The sequence below is a fragment of the Polyodon spathula genome, chromosome 9 (assembly GCF_017654505.1).
Source record: "Polyodon spathula isolate WHYD16114869_AA chromosome 9, ASM1765450v1, whole genome shotgun sequence".
Taxonomy (NCBI): domain Eukaryota; kingdom Metazoa; phylum Chordata; class Actinopteri; order Acipenseriformes; family Polyodontidae; genus Polyodon; species Polyodon spathula.
In genome coordinates this window covers 28,583,867-28,600,887 of record NC_054542.1, presented here as the reverse complement: position 1 = coordinate 28,600,887, position 17,021 = coordinate 28,583,867, and the positions used below count along the sequence as shown (strand labels likewise).

General features: G+C 37.3%; 1 protein-coding gene across 2 annotated transcripts in view; it reads left to right on the top strand.

Moving 5' to 3' along the window:
• The first annotated feature begins 1,835 nt into the window (after nucleotides 1-1,835).
• si:dkey-100n23.5 (cyclic AMP receptor-like protein A) overlaps nucleotides 1,836-17,021 on the top strand; it is a 112,941-nt gene continuing 97,755 nt past the window's right edge. Inside the window, exons 1-3 of one of the 2 annotated variants that reach the window (XM_041259086.1) lie at nucleotides 1,836-2,015; nucleotides 4,792-4,844; nucleotides 9,362-9,416. In XM_041259086.1, the coding sequence (XP_041115020.1) occupies nucleotides 1,935-2,015; nucleotides 4,792-4,844; nucleotides 9,362-9,416 (189 nt within the window). In that variant the 5' untranslated portion in view covers nucleotides 1,836-1,934. Of the gene's footprint in view, nucleotides 2,016-4,791; nucleotides 4,845-9,361; nucleotides 9,417-11,170; nucleotides 11,443-17,021 lie in introns of those variants that run through there. The other variant, XM_041259087.1, reaches the window with a different exon arrangement.

The following is a 17,021-nucleotide window of genomic DNA, read 5'->3' as shown; positions in this document are numbered from 1 at the left end:
CTGTAAAATTCTCTACAGAAATCCAGCTGTGGATTATCAGAGTATAGGCTGATTAAATCAAACCCAAAGTCCTATTTTTATAAATACCGGTACTACACACTTTGATAACCATGTCTTTTTGTGGTGTCAACTCTTATGCCTTTAAGCAATTTGGTTGACAGTAACTCTCTAGACAATTTCTTCTCAACACTTTACCATCACATGTTCCACAATTCAAGCTGTATTGCAGTAATAATAGAAATGAAAAGTGTATTACTGAACATCTTAAGGTTGAATGTTAAAGTTATGGATGAGCTATAGAAATAATAAAAATGCAAATGTAATCTCCATCTGAAATTGCTGCCGCTCCATATCATTATGTAGCTAGCGGAGGTGCAGCCAGCTCCCTCTCAGGCGATTGAAAAAGAAGTTGTGAAAGCAATGGGCACAGCAATGCAACATATGCATACACACAACAGTGAGAATTCAATTAGATGTAAAAAAAAAAAAAAAAAAAAAAAAATAATCTCTACGACTGTTTCCATTGACATGGTATACTGAATGTATTTTATGAAACGTTTATTCATTGTTATTCTTCAAATATGTTTTCCTCTTTGTATGTCACATTTGTACCTTGCATATAAGCAGGTTTTGGTCAGATAATATTGACAAGTAGACATTTTTGGAATGTGTTTATTTACCAGGGCTTTGTTACCAACGGCAACCTGCCAACCAACACAACTACATTAAAACATAATTCATGCATCGACAATACCCACCGTTTGATTATTAACCTTGATGTGTATACAGCAAACCCCAAAGATTTTTTAATGGTTTTCCGTAAATGTACCACTATTTAAAAAAAAAAAAGAAAACAATGACATTTCCTTTGAAAAAATCATATAAAATCAGTTGTTTCTGAGATCAATTTCCTACTACAAATTGTGACAACAGAGGGTTAAGCTGCATTATCTCATCTTGAAGAAGAAAATTGGCAGGCAATTTAGGAGCCAGACAAATGCAGGGAACCCATTACTGTAAATTTAAATTCAAGTGGCTTCATTCGGCATACATTAGCATTTCAATGCAGAGCCATGTGTGGGTGGTGAGGTGAAGTGGGGTGCCATTCCTATTGTTACTCTAGGGAGTCAATTGTTTCAAGGGGAAAGTCATCGTTTGTAGTAACCCTAATACTATATAACACAAGGTTTACCATGCTTTTTTAAATGCACTAACCACAGATTACCATGTCTAAAACATTCAGTTTTTTTCACCATGCTATATCATACTTTGCCTCTGCTTAAACATACATTTTTGTACTGTGAAATACCACAAAATATACAATACAAGAGCTGTTTGCACGTCATTGGTAAAATTCATGCCGCCAAATTGGGAATTTCTTGAAAATCCCTTAGCTGTAAATGGTTAACAGTGATAATGAATATTTTACAGCCTGGTAGACCAATGTACTGCAGTGTCAGGCTTTCTGAGATCAGATCACATCAGTGAAAGCTAGTGTGATGTATGTAATTTTAGTCCAGGCTTGAGGAGGTTATATTTCATTTTCAGAGGTGTGTAAATATTTCAATGTACTGGCAGACTGCAGTGTCACTTGCTTCTGTGCTCCGATTGTTTGAGGTTAAACAGCTACTATACTTCCTTAGTCTGTACATAATCGTTATTTGCACGTTAACAGTTCAAGCCATTTTAATAAAACAAAGCATCACAATAATAATACAAACCCAGTGTAGTTGGAAATTATGGTAACAGAAACACATATATCACCGTGATGAGCACGATTCGAAACTCTCCAGTGAGACAGCACTGTGTTAGGCAAACGACCTCCACAGTTTTGTCCCTCCTCTCTCCCTGTAATTCTGCCTGGCTTGTACATATAGTACGGTGACTTTACGTTTCGAATTTCATGCCATCAGAACATTTGACTCAATTTTAGAATGGACAGTCAAAACGTTGTTTATGATAAAAACAACACCCGCTGCCCTCTTTTTCTTACGAACTCGGACGACTACAAATGTGTAAGTACAGTGGGAGCATGGCAATATATTACTTAACACGGTACAAACATCAAGCAATATTACAGGCCAGGGTACGTAGGCACTATGCTCATCCATGTGCAGGACTGAATAACACGGCACATTTAGTCTGCTGTTCTGTGTAAAGTTTATCAGAGTTTGGCAGTGCAGGGACATTTGAGAGGGCGTGCAAAGAACGCTGATGTAAAATTAAGCTTGGCAATAATAGTGTTATAACCGCAGTGACCCATAAACATGTTTAATTGTACACTCAAGTAACATGTATTTGTGTCTGTTTTTGTTTGTAGTAATATATAGTTAAACGTAGTTGCTTAGTGTCTTTTAACCATTCCAGATGGCTAAAGTTCCCGAAAGATAACTTTAGCTGGATGTGACACATTTTTCAGACTGTCTACCACTGCTTCAGTCTGTGTGTGAGACGAAGAAGAATGCCCCTGCTTGCAATATACTAAGTTGCAGCTGTAGGATGCTGTGCATTGCATCTTCATGCTCTGTAGGTTAGGAAGCAATCTAAAAGTAGAAGTAGGGATATCCGTAGTACTGGTACTGACGGCAATAAAACACTATCAACTCATAAACACATTTTACTGACTTTTTTTATTGATAAGCAGGACCTTCCTTCATAAAAAAAGTAAAAGTAATAAAGAATATTGAAAACATGGTCAAGTATTGATGAGCATTGTAAATCCCAGAAACATATGGTAAAGTATATTTTAAAACATGGTAAGCCATGGTAGACTATGGGAAATGCTGCAACCATGGGAAAATTGTGAATTTACTGGGTTAAACATTTAGAACAAGAAAAGAGCAAAGCCCTGGTATAATATTATTGATAATAACTATATATATATATAATATATATATATATATATATATATATATATATATATATATATAACTGGCCCCGGCCCCCCTCACTAGAATAAAATCCTCAACTGTCTTTTATCTTTTCAACTCAGAAGACCCACTGAACACTGTGAGATAAGTAGTTTGCAGTTAATTGGTCAAAAAAAAATTTGTCAAATATATATATATATATATATATATATATATATATATATATATATATATATATATATATATATATGAGCAAAAAAGGTAGACGTGTAGTGTTCTGCATAAACCAGTAAAATGGACATGTTTAAGTGAATACCATTTTGTGGATGCTGCTAGCTATGTTGTTAGTTCCATGTACATGCTGACATATTTCACAGTTTGAAACATTCAAATCGATAAAACAGTACTCTGGCTGTAGTAAGCAAATATAACACAGCAATGCAGATTTATGCAGGTATGGATGAATGCCTAAATTGATTTTCACACATATTTAACTGTGAAACTGGGATGTGAAACTCTGCTGTGGGTGAGAGCTCAAATTATGAACTGGGCCCGATGTGTTGGTTTTGTTGCTAGGCAACATGGAAACATACACCAGCCACCTCATTTCACAGAACCTTGCGGCAGATGCAGTCAGCACTGCTGCAGTACATCCCCTTGGAAATGAAAGAATATCTAAAATGAAGACAATGTGGACTAGACTAGAAGAAGTGTATTCAAGATGAAATTCTGTCATGCTGCCTTAAATGATATGCTAAAGTTTGGACAAACTAATGACTTGAAAGGTCCATTTACAGCATTGTGGCAGACTAACATTTATTTTTATTAAAAACCAAGACTCTGAAACAAGGAAAACGTGAAGCACAACAGGGTGCGATGATTGTATTAGGTAACAAGTCATCTGATCTTATATACTGTTATTTCCTCATTCACTTGATGGACCCTGTAGTTATTGTTTAATTAAACCAGCTTTTTCCATGCACTTTTCCACCTGTAAAGACCGTTTGTCAGTAAGGATGATTTCAACACAGTGCTTTGACATTTGACTGCAAGTCCTTCTCATTATGGGCTTCCTTTCTTTCCTATCATCTGTGACTTTTCATGTTGCTAGACAGGCAATGTTTTTTCTGTACAGCATCATTTGAATTCCAGGCACCTTTTATATTAACTTCTAACCCCCTCGTGCAGTTGAGTGAAAAACACAACATTTGGATTTTTTTTTTTTTTTGCTTAGTTACCTCGTTGTAAGTGTTCTGAACCGTGACTGGTCAGACACTTATGATGTGATCTGAGTCGGTTTGTCAACTGCATCAGAAATGCTTCTGCAAGTAGAAAACTATAAAATCATTAGATAATTGAATGAAAAATATTATCAAAGAGAGCAAAAAATGTCACACAGACTATAAACTATTATACAAGTTTACCACAGTAAATGCAGAATGTAATTTTGCAGCTTTCCCATGTTTTACCCATGATTATACTATGCATTTATCGTAGTTTACCATAGTTTGTCATGTTTTTTTTTTTAAATATGCTTTACCATGCTTTCACTATGCTTTATTACCCTTTGGGTATGCTTTTACTTTTCAGCAGTAAAAAAGGGTTAGCGTAAACCCTTTGTAGGGTATACAAAATGTATGCCAAATACTGTTAGTCATTGGACTTTTTCATGGTGGGAACACATGAAAACACAAAGCCACTGTTTGTGAAAAGAGGAAAGACATGCTGGCCTTCTGTTTTTGTTCAACAGAGCTATTAATGTGTTTTCATGTTCCGGGTCCTTGTTTATATTTGAGATCTTTCCAGCATAACTGAGCTTTTGATTTTGATTGATTTCTCTTCTAGAAGCACTAGATTACTTAACAGTGTGATTCTTGTTTGGGCTCCTGTTAATAAAACCAGATGTGTTTTGCATCCTCAGGTTCTGATCCTCACAGTGAAGCGGGTGACTGCTGCCTTCTCTTTGATAAGCTGGTAAGTTTATTTTACTTTGCCATTTGGTAATTCATCCTATAAAATAGCAGATTCTGTGGTCTAGTTGGTCAATTACACATTTTAACCAGTAAACTTTTTTTTTTTTTTAAATACCACCCAATAAAAGCCTTGATTATCGGAACTATAGAAACCAAGCCGTGTGGTCAGGTCACAGCATGAATTAAGAATTTCAAAGTAAAATACAGATTGTGGCCATATATTCTATATAATATTTATATATCTATATATATTATTATATATATAGTATATATATATATATATATATATATATATATATATATATATATATATATATATATGTATATATATATATATATATGTGTATATATATATATATATATATATATATATATATATATATATATATATATATATATATATATATATATATATATATATATATATATAGTGCCTTGCAAAAGTATTCAGACCCCTGACCAATTCTCTCATATTACTGAATTACAAATGGTACATTGAAATTTCGTTCTGTTTGATATTTTATTTTTAAAACACTGAAACTCAGAATCAATTATTGTAAGGTAACATTAGTTTTATGTTGGGAAATATTTTTAAGAAAAATACAAAATTGAAATATCTTTCTTGCATAAGTATTCAACCCCTGTGCTGTGGAAGCTCCCAGTTTGCACCGATGAAAGAAACTGCCCTAACGAGGACACAGTTACCTTACCATTGGCCTCCACCTGTGAACCATTAAAGTTGCGGTCACATTTTGTGGATAAAAACCCCACTGTTGAAGGATCATTGATAAGGCTGTGAATCTGAAGGAAAATGAAGACCAAAGAGCATTCTACAGAATTAACACAAATGCATAGATTAGGGAAAGGGTACAAAATAATATCCAAGTTTTTGGATATCCCAGTGAGCACAGTTGGATCAATAATCAGGAAGTGGAAGTTGCATCACACAACCCAGGCATTGCCAAGAGAAGCCCGTCCCTCAAAACTCAGCGCTCAAACAAGAAGGAGACTTGTGAGAGAAGCCACAGAGAGGCCAACAATCACTTTGAAGGAGCTACAGAGTTCAGTGGCTGGGAGTGGAGTAATGGTGCACCAGTCAACCATATCAAGAGCTTTGCATAACACTGGCCTGTATGGGAGGGTGGCAAGAAAGAAGCCGTTACTCAAAAAGTACCATCTGAAAGCACATTTGGAATTTGCCAGAAAGCATGAGAGTGACCCAACTGCGATGTGGGAAAAGGTTTTGTGGTCAGATGAGACCAAGATAGAGCTTTTTGGACAAAAAAAGTGCTATGTGTGGAGCAAACCTAACACTGCCCGTGCCTCAAGACACATCATCCCTACAGTGAACTATGGTGGTGGCAGCATCATGTTGTGGGGATGCTTCTCATTGGCAGGGACTGGGCATCTTGTTACAATTGAAGGAAGAATGGATGGAGCAAAATACAGGAAAAAACTGCAAGAGAATCTGCTTCAGTCCGCTAAAAAACTGAAGCTTGGGAGGAAATTCACCTTTCAGCAGGACAATGATCCCAAGCACAAAGCCAAAGCAACATTGGAGTGACTCAAGAACAAAAAGTTGAATGTCCTACAGTGGCCCAGTCAAAGTCCTGATCTCAATCCCATTTAGAATCTGTGGCACTATTTGAAAATTGCAGTCCACAAGCGTCGTCCAACCAACCCGAACAACCTGGAGCAAATCTGCCAAGAAGAATGGGCCAAAATCACTCTGACACTGTGTGCAAAGCTGGTACATACTTACCCCAAAAGACTTAAAGCTGTTATTGCAGCGAAAGGTGGCTCTACCAAATATTAATGTGTGGGGGTTGAATACTTATGCAAGCAAGATATTTCATTTTTTTATTTTTCTTAAAAATATTTCCCAACATAAAACCAATGTCACCTTACAGTAATTGATTTTGAGTTTAAGTGTTTTAAAATATAATATCGAACAGAATGAAATTTCAATGTACCATTTGTAATTCAGTAATATGGGAGAATTGGTCAGGGGTCTGAATACTTTTGCAAGGCACAGTATGTGTATATATATATATATAATATATATATATATATATATATATATATATATATACACACACACACACACACACACACACACACACACAGTACCAGTCAAAAGTTTGAGTACACTTGCTGGAAACTAGGTTTTCATAATTGACAATGTTTTACATTGTATACATTTCTGTAAATACTTGAAAATGAAAACGCATGTTACAATATACAAAACAAAACATAAGGAGTTTCAAAGCAATGTTCAAGAAAATTGAAAATTGTCTCTAAATCTTGGATTCCTCAAAATAGCCACCTTTTGCCTTAATAACAGCCTCCCAGACATGAGGCATTCGGTTAATAAGTTTCAGTAGGAAATCACCCGACATGTCTTCCCAGCTCTACTGCAGCAATTCCCAGAGATATAGGGCACTTGCTTTGCTTTGCTTTGACTCTTCTGTCCAGTTTGTCCCATACAAGTTCTATGGGATTGAGGTCTGGCGACATTAGATTAAGTTGTCCTTCACTTTCCTTCTTCGCCAGATAGTTCTTGCGCAACTTTGAGGTGTGTTTCGGGTCATTATCTTGCTGAAGAATGAAGGATTGCCCAACTAGCCGTAATCCTGATGGAATGGCATGCCTCTGAAGTATGCTGTGATAGCCATGCTGGTTGAGCTTACCATGGACTCGGTAAAGATCACCAACTCTGTCACCAGCAAAGCAACCCCAGACCGTGACTCTGCCTCCTCCATGCTTGACAGTGGGAACCACACATGCAGAACTCATGCGCTCACCCTCTCTGCGTCTTACAAATACTCTGAGGTTGTACCCAAATATTTCAAATTTTGACTCATCGGTCTCATCGGTTCACTTATGATTACCAGCTTAAATATGTAAAAGTATCATAATGAAATATTAAGTGTATATAGTCATGTTTATACAGTTAAAAGCATAGATAATCATGAAAAACCTGGTTTCAAGCAGGTGTACTCAAACTTTTGACTGGTACTGTGTGTATGTGTGTATCCATACTGAATACACATATGTGTGTGTATACATGTATATTACTGTGTACATGTGATATGTATAAATATATTATATATACTATGTATATAGTTCTACTGGATAAATCAAATTTTAACCAGATACGAAATTCACTGCTATCAAGTAGAAATGATCTATATATGGGGATGGAAATAAGACTCCTATTGCATAGCATTCTGGGTTTTAATATGTGCTTTATTAGCTGTAGTGTATAACAAGCTCAGGTGTGTTTTATTAAACCCTAACCAGGGGTGGATGAAACAGCTTGCGTATGGGTAGGGAAGAAGACTACCCTAAATTATACACGGAAATAATCGACATATGCGGCATATTTTCGAGTCCAACAAAATAATTTTGGACTTTGTCGTAACCCTCCACCTCTTTGGATGAAATACGATGCAATGGGAGTCTTATTTCCATCTCTGATGTTGATCTGCAGAGTGATTTAACCCAAAGCAAGCAGTGAGCTAAGTGTAGACAACAACTGCTATATGTAGATGAATATTACTGAATATTTTACTTTGCGTGTCAGATCCATTGTTTTTAATTTGGCTGCGTTACTGTTAAAGGTACCGTATCCATTGTTGTCACGGCATCATAAAAAAAGAAAACCTAATACAGTATACTGTATACACTCACACAGTGAGAACATTGTGGGAATGTATGAGGTGTCACCTATTATTGTGCGATTGTATTGGTAACTCGGCATTAGTGGCTTTCAAACAGTGAGTGTGATGGAAAATAAATAGAGAAAGGCTGGCATGAATGTAGTTCATGTCTCTGTAACACCAGTAATGGGGGGCTTGCCTAGTGAACACTACTGAAGCTAGTACAATCGTACAAGGTATGTAAGATGATACAGATTATTGTTATGGCAGCCATTGTCTCCTCTATAACTCAGCAAGGGTCCTTAGCCCTCTGTGGTACTGCTGTTACACTTCAATACTTGTTTTTGTTGGCGGATGGAGCCTGCAGGTTGCCTGGCAACTACCCAAACTAACCTGCTTCCCAACGAGAGTCGAATCCCAGTAGCAAATATATTAACACAAGCATGTAAACCAGCTTGTGTATCTCACTCACACGAGAGAAAGGTGTGGTTCCTTAATTTTGAACATCCTTTACCCATTATTAGAATCAATACCATTTCACTGTTCACTGTTTCCACTGAAGCGTTATAACTTAAGAAAACTTGAAATGCTGAACTGAACAATATATGGCAGTGAAAATAGTACTAAAGAAAATGAAGGAAGGCAAAGTGCAAACCTTTTAGCAATTGTTTTAGAAATATTTTAGTAATTTGACCTTGTATCTTGCAGGTATTACTGAAAAGCTGATCATTTACAGTGAAGTAAAAAAAAAAAAATCTCAATCTACCATTACTTTTTAAAGAGCATATTTATTAATTTAAAAAGTTAGAAAGTTTTACTGGCATGCAAACATTGAATTCTCTCTTTTATTTCCCAGCTTTTTCATGCTCTGTGTGATATGGCTATTTCGGAAATACAACTCCCTGGCCCAGGTAAGACTGGCACCCCCTAGCTCAAGTTGTATCTGATAACCTTTTATCATATAAAGCTTTTACAGTAGAATGATACCCAGTAGATAATATATTTAATGTTGATTCAGTGGAAGCTTATGTCTCTGATATAAAAATAACACCAAATAATAAAGATAATACGTTGAAGGTATTGGATTACTTGTGCAAGATCCATATTGTACTGTACCTCTGGTACATCATTGCTTGCAGTATGCTGGATTGGGGTGCCCATTAACACATTGTGGGCTCTCTCATTGTTACTGCTTTTTGGAATTAAGTAATTAACCATATTCACACTACTTAAATGATGCACACTGAATTCTGAAATCAACGCATGTGCATTAGTTTGGTTCTATAAATACTGTTTGAGTTCTTTAATTAGGCCAAATATTGGCAACATTTCAGGAGACTTTTCATGCAGATAGGAGAAATGTATTTTGCTTATCAGTTACAGTTATAGGACATGAAATAATTTGCATGCTGGTCTGTGGATTGACTGATTTAAAAACGTGTGTCTGGGATGTATTGAAGTTCACATGCCAAACAATTCCTAAATTAATTGGTCAATAATTATTTTTCTTGGCTTTTTTTGCACCCTTTTTTCTATTTGGAATATTGTTGTGCATTTCATTATATTTGATTGTGTTGTATTGTTTCCTGGTTGCTGCTGTTTGTGTCAAATTACCAGGGCTAGGCTTTGGTGTCAATAGGTTAAATAAAAAAAATAAAATGACAGTTCTGTAAGTTACTCTATCTGTATATTGTAGAATGGGTTCAGTTGTGCAAAACACAGTTCCTAGAAAAGCCAAGTACCTACATTCAATTCCAAACAGAAATTACTGTGAAACATAAATAAAATCAGTAAATAAATACAACTTCCACATGGTCGGGCGATACAGTGTTTAGATTAATGAGCATCAGTTGATTGGGCTGTCTAGCAGTTTAAAAGGATGTTTCTGGTGTGACATAACAGTGTGCAGATACTGCTACAGGGCTATATATGTAGAATATAATATATAAGCAAGACCAGCCTGTGAATTAAGAATTTTTGGTCACGTTGAGGGAGATTCTGAGTTCTTTTTTAGATTTTTTAACAGTGTTATGGTCAGGTCGAATTAAAATGACGGAGGTGCTTTTCAAATGCACTGCATGAAGGGTCGGTTCATTCCCTCCTGTCAGTCAGTCGTAGTTCACAGTTCTGATGTGTGAATTACTACATTGTTTTGAATGTGCTGAGCATTGGTTAAAGAGAATAACCATACAATCTTGTACGTTACAGTTTCCAGAGCTTTGTGGGAAAATGCATATCTGGGCACCGCACAGTGAAACAATAATCTGGTTAAAATTTGAGCTGTGCTCACTTTGACTGGTGTATTCAAAGGGTCCTCTGTTCATAATCCCAGGCACATGGGTTCATGTTCCATCCTGAGTCATACAGGATAGACTCCACTCCTTTCAACACACAGACACACCCATACAGGCCTGGGTTATTGTACATACTGTGGCATTAGTATTAGGTTACCTTTGTGAATCTGATTCAGTATTTCCAAACAGGGATTGCTTTAGGATTGAGTGACGGGCTTTACGGACTTGACTTTAACTCTTTCAACGGTAAGAACTACAGAAAGATATCCCTAAGATAAAGAACAGATTCAGTGCCTTGTACTGAAAAATAAATAGAAATGGGCTTACACTTTAAAAGCAGTCTGCAGTTATCTGTACTGGACCTGTACATGGGAGTGCTGTGAAAGAGTTAAAGTCTGTTGACACATATGACTGCAATAAGCCTGTAACTGGCTAGCACCAAGTTATCTTCACTTCAACACAATCTGTCACGGTATAGTGAAAGAAGAATGCGATGCATCCAGCTCCTGCAACAGTGCTGGTGCTCTGATTCAAATGAATAGCTTGTGGGCACAGCAAACGAGCCTTGTTGATGGAGGGAGCCTTGTCTGGACGCACTTTGATGCTCCTAGGATAAATTCTCTCTCCTGGTGAATGCTCTCAAGTAAGTGAGAAGTGTATTTTCAGCTGATTTATGATCCAAAATGTATGAATAAAAGATAATGAAACAATCTGGATTATGTTGAAAGATATACCTGTCTGATGTGGACATCACAGGATACAGTGGAGGTAAAGTAATGAGTTTTCTTGTAAACACAGCTGAGTGATCTCGGAAGCCTATGGCAAACCTGAACAACTGATGTTATTTGTGAAGGCAAGACCCCAGTCTGGGAAGTTTTTGCCTGGCCTTGTAAGGATTCTGCCCAGTAGTGGTCGTCAGAGCACAATGAGGTGAACTAGCTGGTTTTCTCCTCCCATGGGAGAACGAAGGCTGATGTAGAGCTCCCTCTGGGCCCCAAGTCAAGACTGGCAACTTTCTGCACATGAGATCTGAATCAAGCCTGCATCGCTCAGTCTGCCATCCAAATGGCAGTGCTTTTACTAGGCAATCTACTGGGACCTCCCAGAATTGAATTTATGTGATTTAAGCAACTAGTATTGCCCCTGTAAAAACAACATCAAAAGAAGAAATTTACATTCAGGATTCTGGAACTGTAATTGAAATCACATAGATTTAACAGTAGGTGTTCTTTTAAGAAACGTCTGTAAAAAAAACAATATGTTTTGCTGTGGAAGCCAGACAGGTTGAAGTGGGAAAAAGTCCCTGTGGAAAACCGAAGGATTAAAATATAGTTCCTGTCAAAAGTAATTTACAGCACATAAGATAATCTTTAAAAAAAAAAAAAATTAAAAATTAAAATCTGTACATTTTAAGCACAGTAAATACAGTAGAAGTAACCTATTCCAGTAGGATTTAGGATACTGCTTGTGGAAATCAAGGAGTAAAGGTAACACAGAGAAAGAAAAAACATTTTCCCTTTCTTCAGAAAGCCATCCTTAATTTACCTCCGGACACAGTCAAGCATAAAGTACAAATAATATTGAGGTGAGTGTTCAGAATTATTTTCTGGAAATTTGGTTTTGTTTTAACATTACTGTTTACCTCCGAACTCTGTTTACTGTGCTAAAGTACAACACCTACAGAATATGTTCTGTCCCAGCCTGTACTGTAGAGCAGGGGTCCAGCTCCAGTTACTGGTGGCTATACACAGACCATATATATAATTTTATTTTGCTGAATCAATACAGCAGACCACAGAAAACTCAACAGCTGTGAATTCACAGTGGTAAGAAATGCATATTTTCATGGAGATGTCTTTCAGGTTTACAAGGGTAGGTGGATGGGTAAAGGGAATTGTAATTACTGCAGAGTGGTTTGAAATCTCATACCCTGCGCTCTCGATATTCAAGAGCAGACCTTCAGCAGTGAAAAACACATTAAAGAGATCTCTCAGAGCTCTTGGAGATTAATCTTGTGCAACTGCTGTCGGGTCGCAAAGGGCTGAAAAGTAAGGTGAGCGCAGTGTGCTGTTCTAGTGCACTGCCGTCAGAAACAGTGAGTCAACGACCGGGCCTCTCATTGTCCTTCCAGCGCCTTCAGTGTTCCGTGACGTAACGATGGGATGAGAAATTGATTCCCTGCACAGCGGAGAACATGATTTGCTCATAAGCTTCCTAATCATCCTCATCGAGCCAGGTGGTCTGGTGCAGGGAGCAGTGCAGGGCTGACAGGCGCAGGAGAGATAAACGACTCAGGCTGCACAAAGCTCATTACAGCTGCAGGAGTCTTGTGTATGCTGCCCAAGTCTTCTTGTGGACAAACTATTGTACCTAAGCTACACAAACAGAATGCACACACACACACACAAACAAACACACACAAGTTGGCAGTTTCTAATACTCCTCTGTAATCTCCCCTTCCCATCAAAAATCTTTGTTTTTCCTATACTGCAATGGTGCCTATGAAACAAAAAGATACTGTTCATTGAAGAGTTAGTAGTTTCAAATATCATTGTTACTTTTTTAAAATTTCCCCTTTACTATTCCATGCTGTTTGCAACCATTCTGAGTGATTCTGATTGCAAGATAGGTTGCTTTAGTTTTGCGTTATTTCCATTGTTATCTAAATCTACCTTTACTGGGCTTTGAGTCTGTCTGGTGAATCCTAGGTACTTCTGCTATGTCCTTCCTCATTCTATTCAAATCAGAATCACTAAGAATGATTGCAAACACCCCTAAAATAGGAAGGGAACATAAAAAAAGCATTCCAACTAGAGGGTCTGTGAAGGATCTGTAAAACTTAGTTTTAATTTATGTGAAGTACCTCATACAGGTATAGTGAAATTCATTATTCCTTAATTACCCATTTGCCATTTATAAGGGATAGATCATTTTAAACTGAAGTAGTTTAGGTACTGTATGTGGTATTTGTTATACTTTTAAGGTTAGAATATCCATGAGATGGGGAAATATATTACCCATTTTACCCCACATACTTTAGCCTACTAAATATCTTGGTATCATTAATTAATGCCTGGATAGGATATTTGTACTTTAATTTACCACCAATAAATAGTTTTCTGCAAGATGATTCCCACAGTTGGGTTTCTGCAGTAAGCCTGACAGTAGCCATTATACAAACCCAGGTATGCCCTCTGTCATTGGAACTGCTTGTCTAGTCTTGATAAAAATATACATTTTCATGGTATGGTACTATGACATTATTTACCATTCTATATCATATACTGTAGTATGTTAGTGTCTCACTCTGTTCTGTACTGAATTTAGCCTGGATCTTTAACTGGACGAGCTCTTGGATTATTGTCCAAAGTGTGTGGCTTCTATTTGGTGCACTTTGAAAAGATTCATGTCAGATTGAATTTGGATAAAAATTTAGCTTCAATTTGGGATTTTTGCTTTTTGTACTGCATTGTAAATCTTTAACGAAAGCAAAGGCAGAATACTGCATACGTGAGACAAACAGGTAAATGTAATTCTCTTGTATTCATAATATCATCTCATTAACGTACTCCAACAGTTATCATTAATTTTGATTGTCCTTTCGCTATAACAAACCCCTCGATATAACGAACAAAAGGCTTGGATCCCAACAGGTTTGTTATAGCGAGGGTGCACTGTATATAATGAAGATTAGGGTGGTGGTGTATATCTCACTCATGTCTGAAGACTGTTTTACCGTAAACTTACTTGGTTGTAACTTCTTAATGCTTTCCTTTTATATACAATCTTTATGAATATTTGTAAACCCCCTTGGGATTTGTTTGCAGTTTTGGGGCCAGCATTGCAGTAATAAGTTACATATTTATGTACAATACATTATTTTCTTTTATATTTTCTGTTGGTATAAAGTGAATGCACTTATGTTGTTCTGCAATGAGACCTTTTAAAAGAAGAAAAAAATCTTCAAAGGTATTTTCCTGTAGAACAGTTACAAATTCTGTATGCAGTTCATGTTTATAGGGAATTGCAACATCTCCTAAAGTGTGGCTGGGAGTTTGGGTTATATCATCCTCAATTGTCTTTCACGTTTAAATTATGTTAAAGTGAATTATTTTTTATGGTTGGGGGGGAAAAAATCCCCAACAGTAACATCCATTTTTAATGAACTGATAATCTTGGACCAATGAATTCTCTCTCTCTCTCTCTCTCTCTCTCTCTCTCTCTCTCTCAGCTCCAATGCAGCACAAGTAGTATAAGGTACAAGTTGCGGCATTGATATAACACAAAACAGGCCCAGGTTGATAAAAGGCAGACAAATTATTTTTAGATCGATGCCCAAATTATGCAACAAAAACAACAGGTTAGTTGTTACACATGATGGTATCAAATCCAAGACTCTGTAGCCTCCTTCCCTCTGCTCTAGCCACCAGGCTATAGTGCCTTATGGCAACAGCTTAGTTCCCAAAGCTGAGCTGTTCTGCCATAGCATGCTCCTCATTAGAACAGCAAAATACTTGTCTTGTAGCCTGTGAAAGCTGGAGGGTGAAGTGAACCACGGGCAAGTCCCTCCCAGTGTTCTTATAATTGTACTGAAACTCCCAGCTGGATGTTGTTGACTAATACGACATATGGTGCCTCTGTTGGTTTTTTGAGGAAAATGTTCTCAGCTTTTCGGTAGCTTTACATTTGTTTTCTGCGTGTGTTTTTTTTTTGTTTTTTGCAGTCTCCTTCTGTCTCGTGTTACAACCAATTTGATAGGAAATGAAATGCTTAGGGTAGTGCATCGCTTTGCCATTTATGCCAATACACATATCATACTTAGAAATGAAGGGTCTCCTATTCACTCAAAAAAGTGGTGTGTGGGCGTGCTGTTTATCTGTTAGCTAAATATGCATGCAACAACCTGTAGCAACGGAAAGGATAAATGACATCTTCAAGCTATATTAGGGCTGGATGGATTTTGCACAAAAAAACATATTGCTTTCTATTGGGCTATTGTAATGCCTTCCTTACTGCATTTACAGAACTACAAAACAACAGCCGTGTTATATTGATCTGTTAATACAGTACAGCCCTGATTATGCACAACCCCCCCCACCCCCCACCCCCTCCAGGTTTTGTAATTTATCACTGGAGAATTCAGCCTCTTGGGAAAACCCTCTGTGAATCAAACCTGTAATCAGTTACAACACAGCTCCTTCTCCTGCGTGAGGTGCCTCGTAATGATTATATACAGTATTCTATCAACCGACCGCTGTGGAAAATTGCCTCTACAGAAGTGCTAATTCAATTAGCGGTGACCTTCCAGTTGCTGGTTGTATGATCAAGTTGCTACACAGCTCATTACTGTGATTTGCCTGGAACAGGGGCTCCGTTGCCGTCAGGATCTGAATGGCCGAGCTTTGCGCTAATCCGCAGCAGCCAGGGCTTCCATTGCAGTCGGTGCTGACTCTTGTGTTTTGTGGTTTTGTAGTTGCAGAGCATTTCTGCTCTCGCCCCCACACACATACATGCATTGTTCAGTCAGAGACACTATTCACGAATTGTTTCTCTCCAGCTGTAGTGTGTTGGGATTTTTTTTTTTTTTTCCAACAGAACAGTTTTTTTTTTATATATGGTGACATTACTCCTTGCACCTAGTACAGGCGACGCTTGGTGGTCCAGTGGTTAAAGAAAGGGGCTTGTTACCAGGAGGTTCTCGTTTCAATCCCAGCTCGGCCACTCACTCACTGTGTGTGACCGAGTCAGTCACTTAACCTCCTTATACTCCGTCATTCAGCTGAGACGTAAAACCAAGGTCCTATTGTAAGTGATTCAGCAGCAGAAGTTGAGGTGCATAGTTTACCCCTAGTCTCTATAAGTCACTTTGGATAAAGCGTCTGCTAAATGACTAATAATAATACAGTCATTGCACAAATAATCATTCCACACAGTGTATTTCCACAAATACACGTTCAACTGTGGGCATATTTCATTTTTTTTCTATTGTCAGCAGTGTACTGCTTACATGAACATAATACTATAGAAACTAGTATTTAACTTATTTTTTTGATTGACAGGCAAGACATTTTAATTTTCAACATTGAAATGAAAGTGTCCTGCCTTTACTTTTAAAAACACTATTGACACAACATACTGTAGAGTACTATAGTACACCTGACCTGGAGTTTGAAGGAAGAATGATTCATCAACTCCTTTTATGTTTCGAGAGGACTTGGTTCA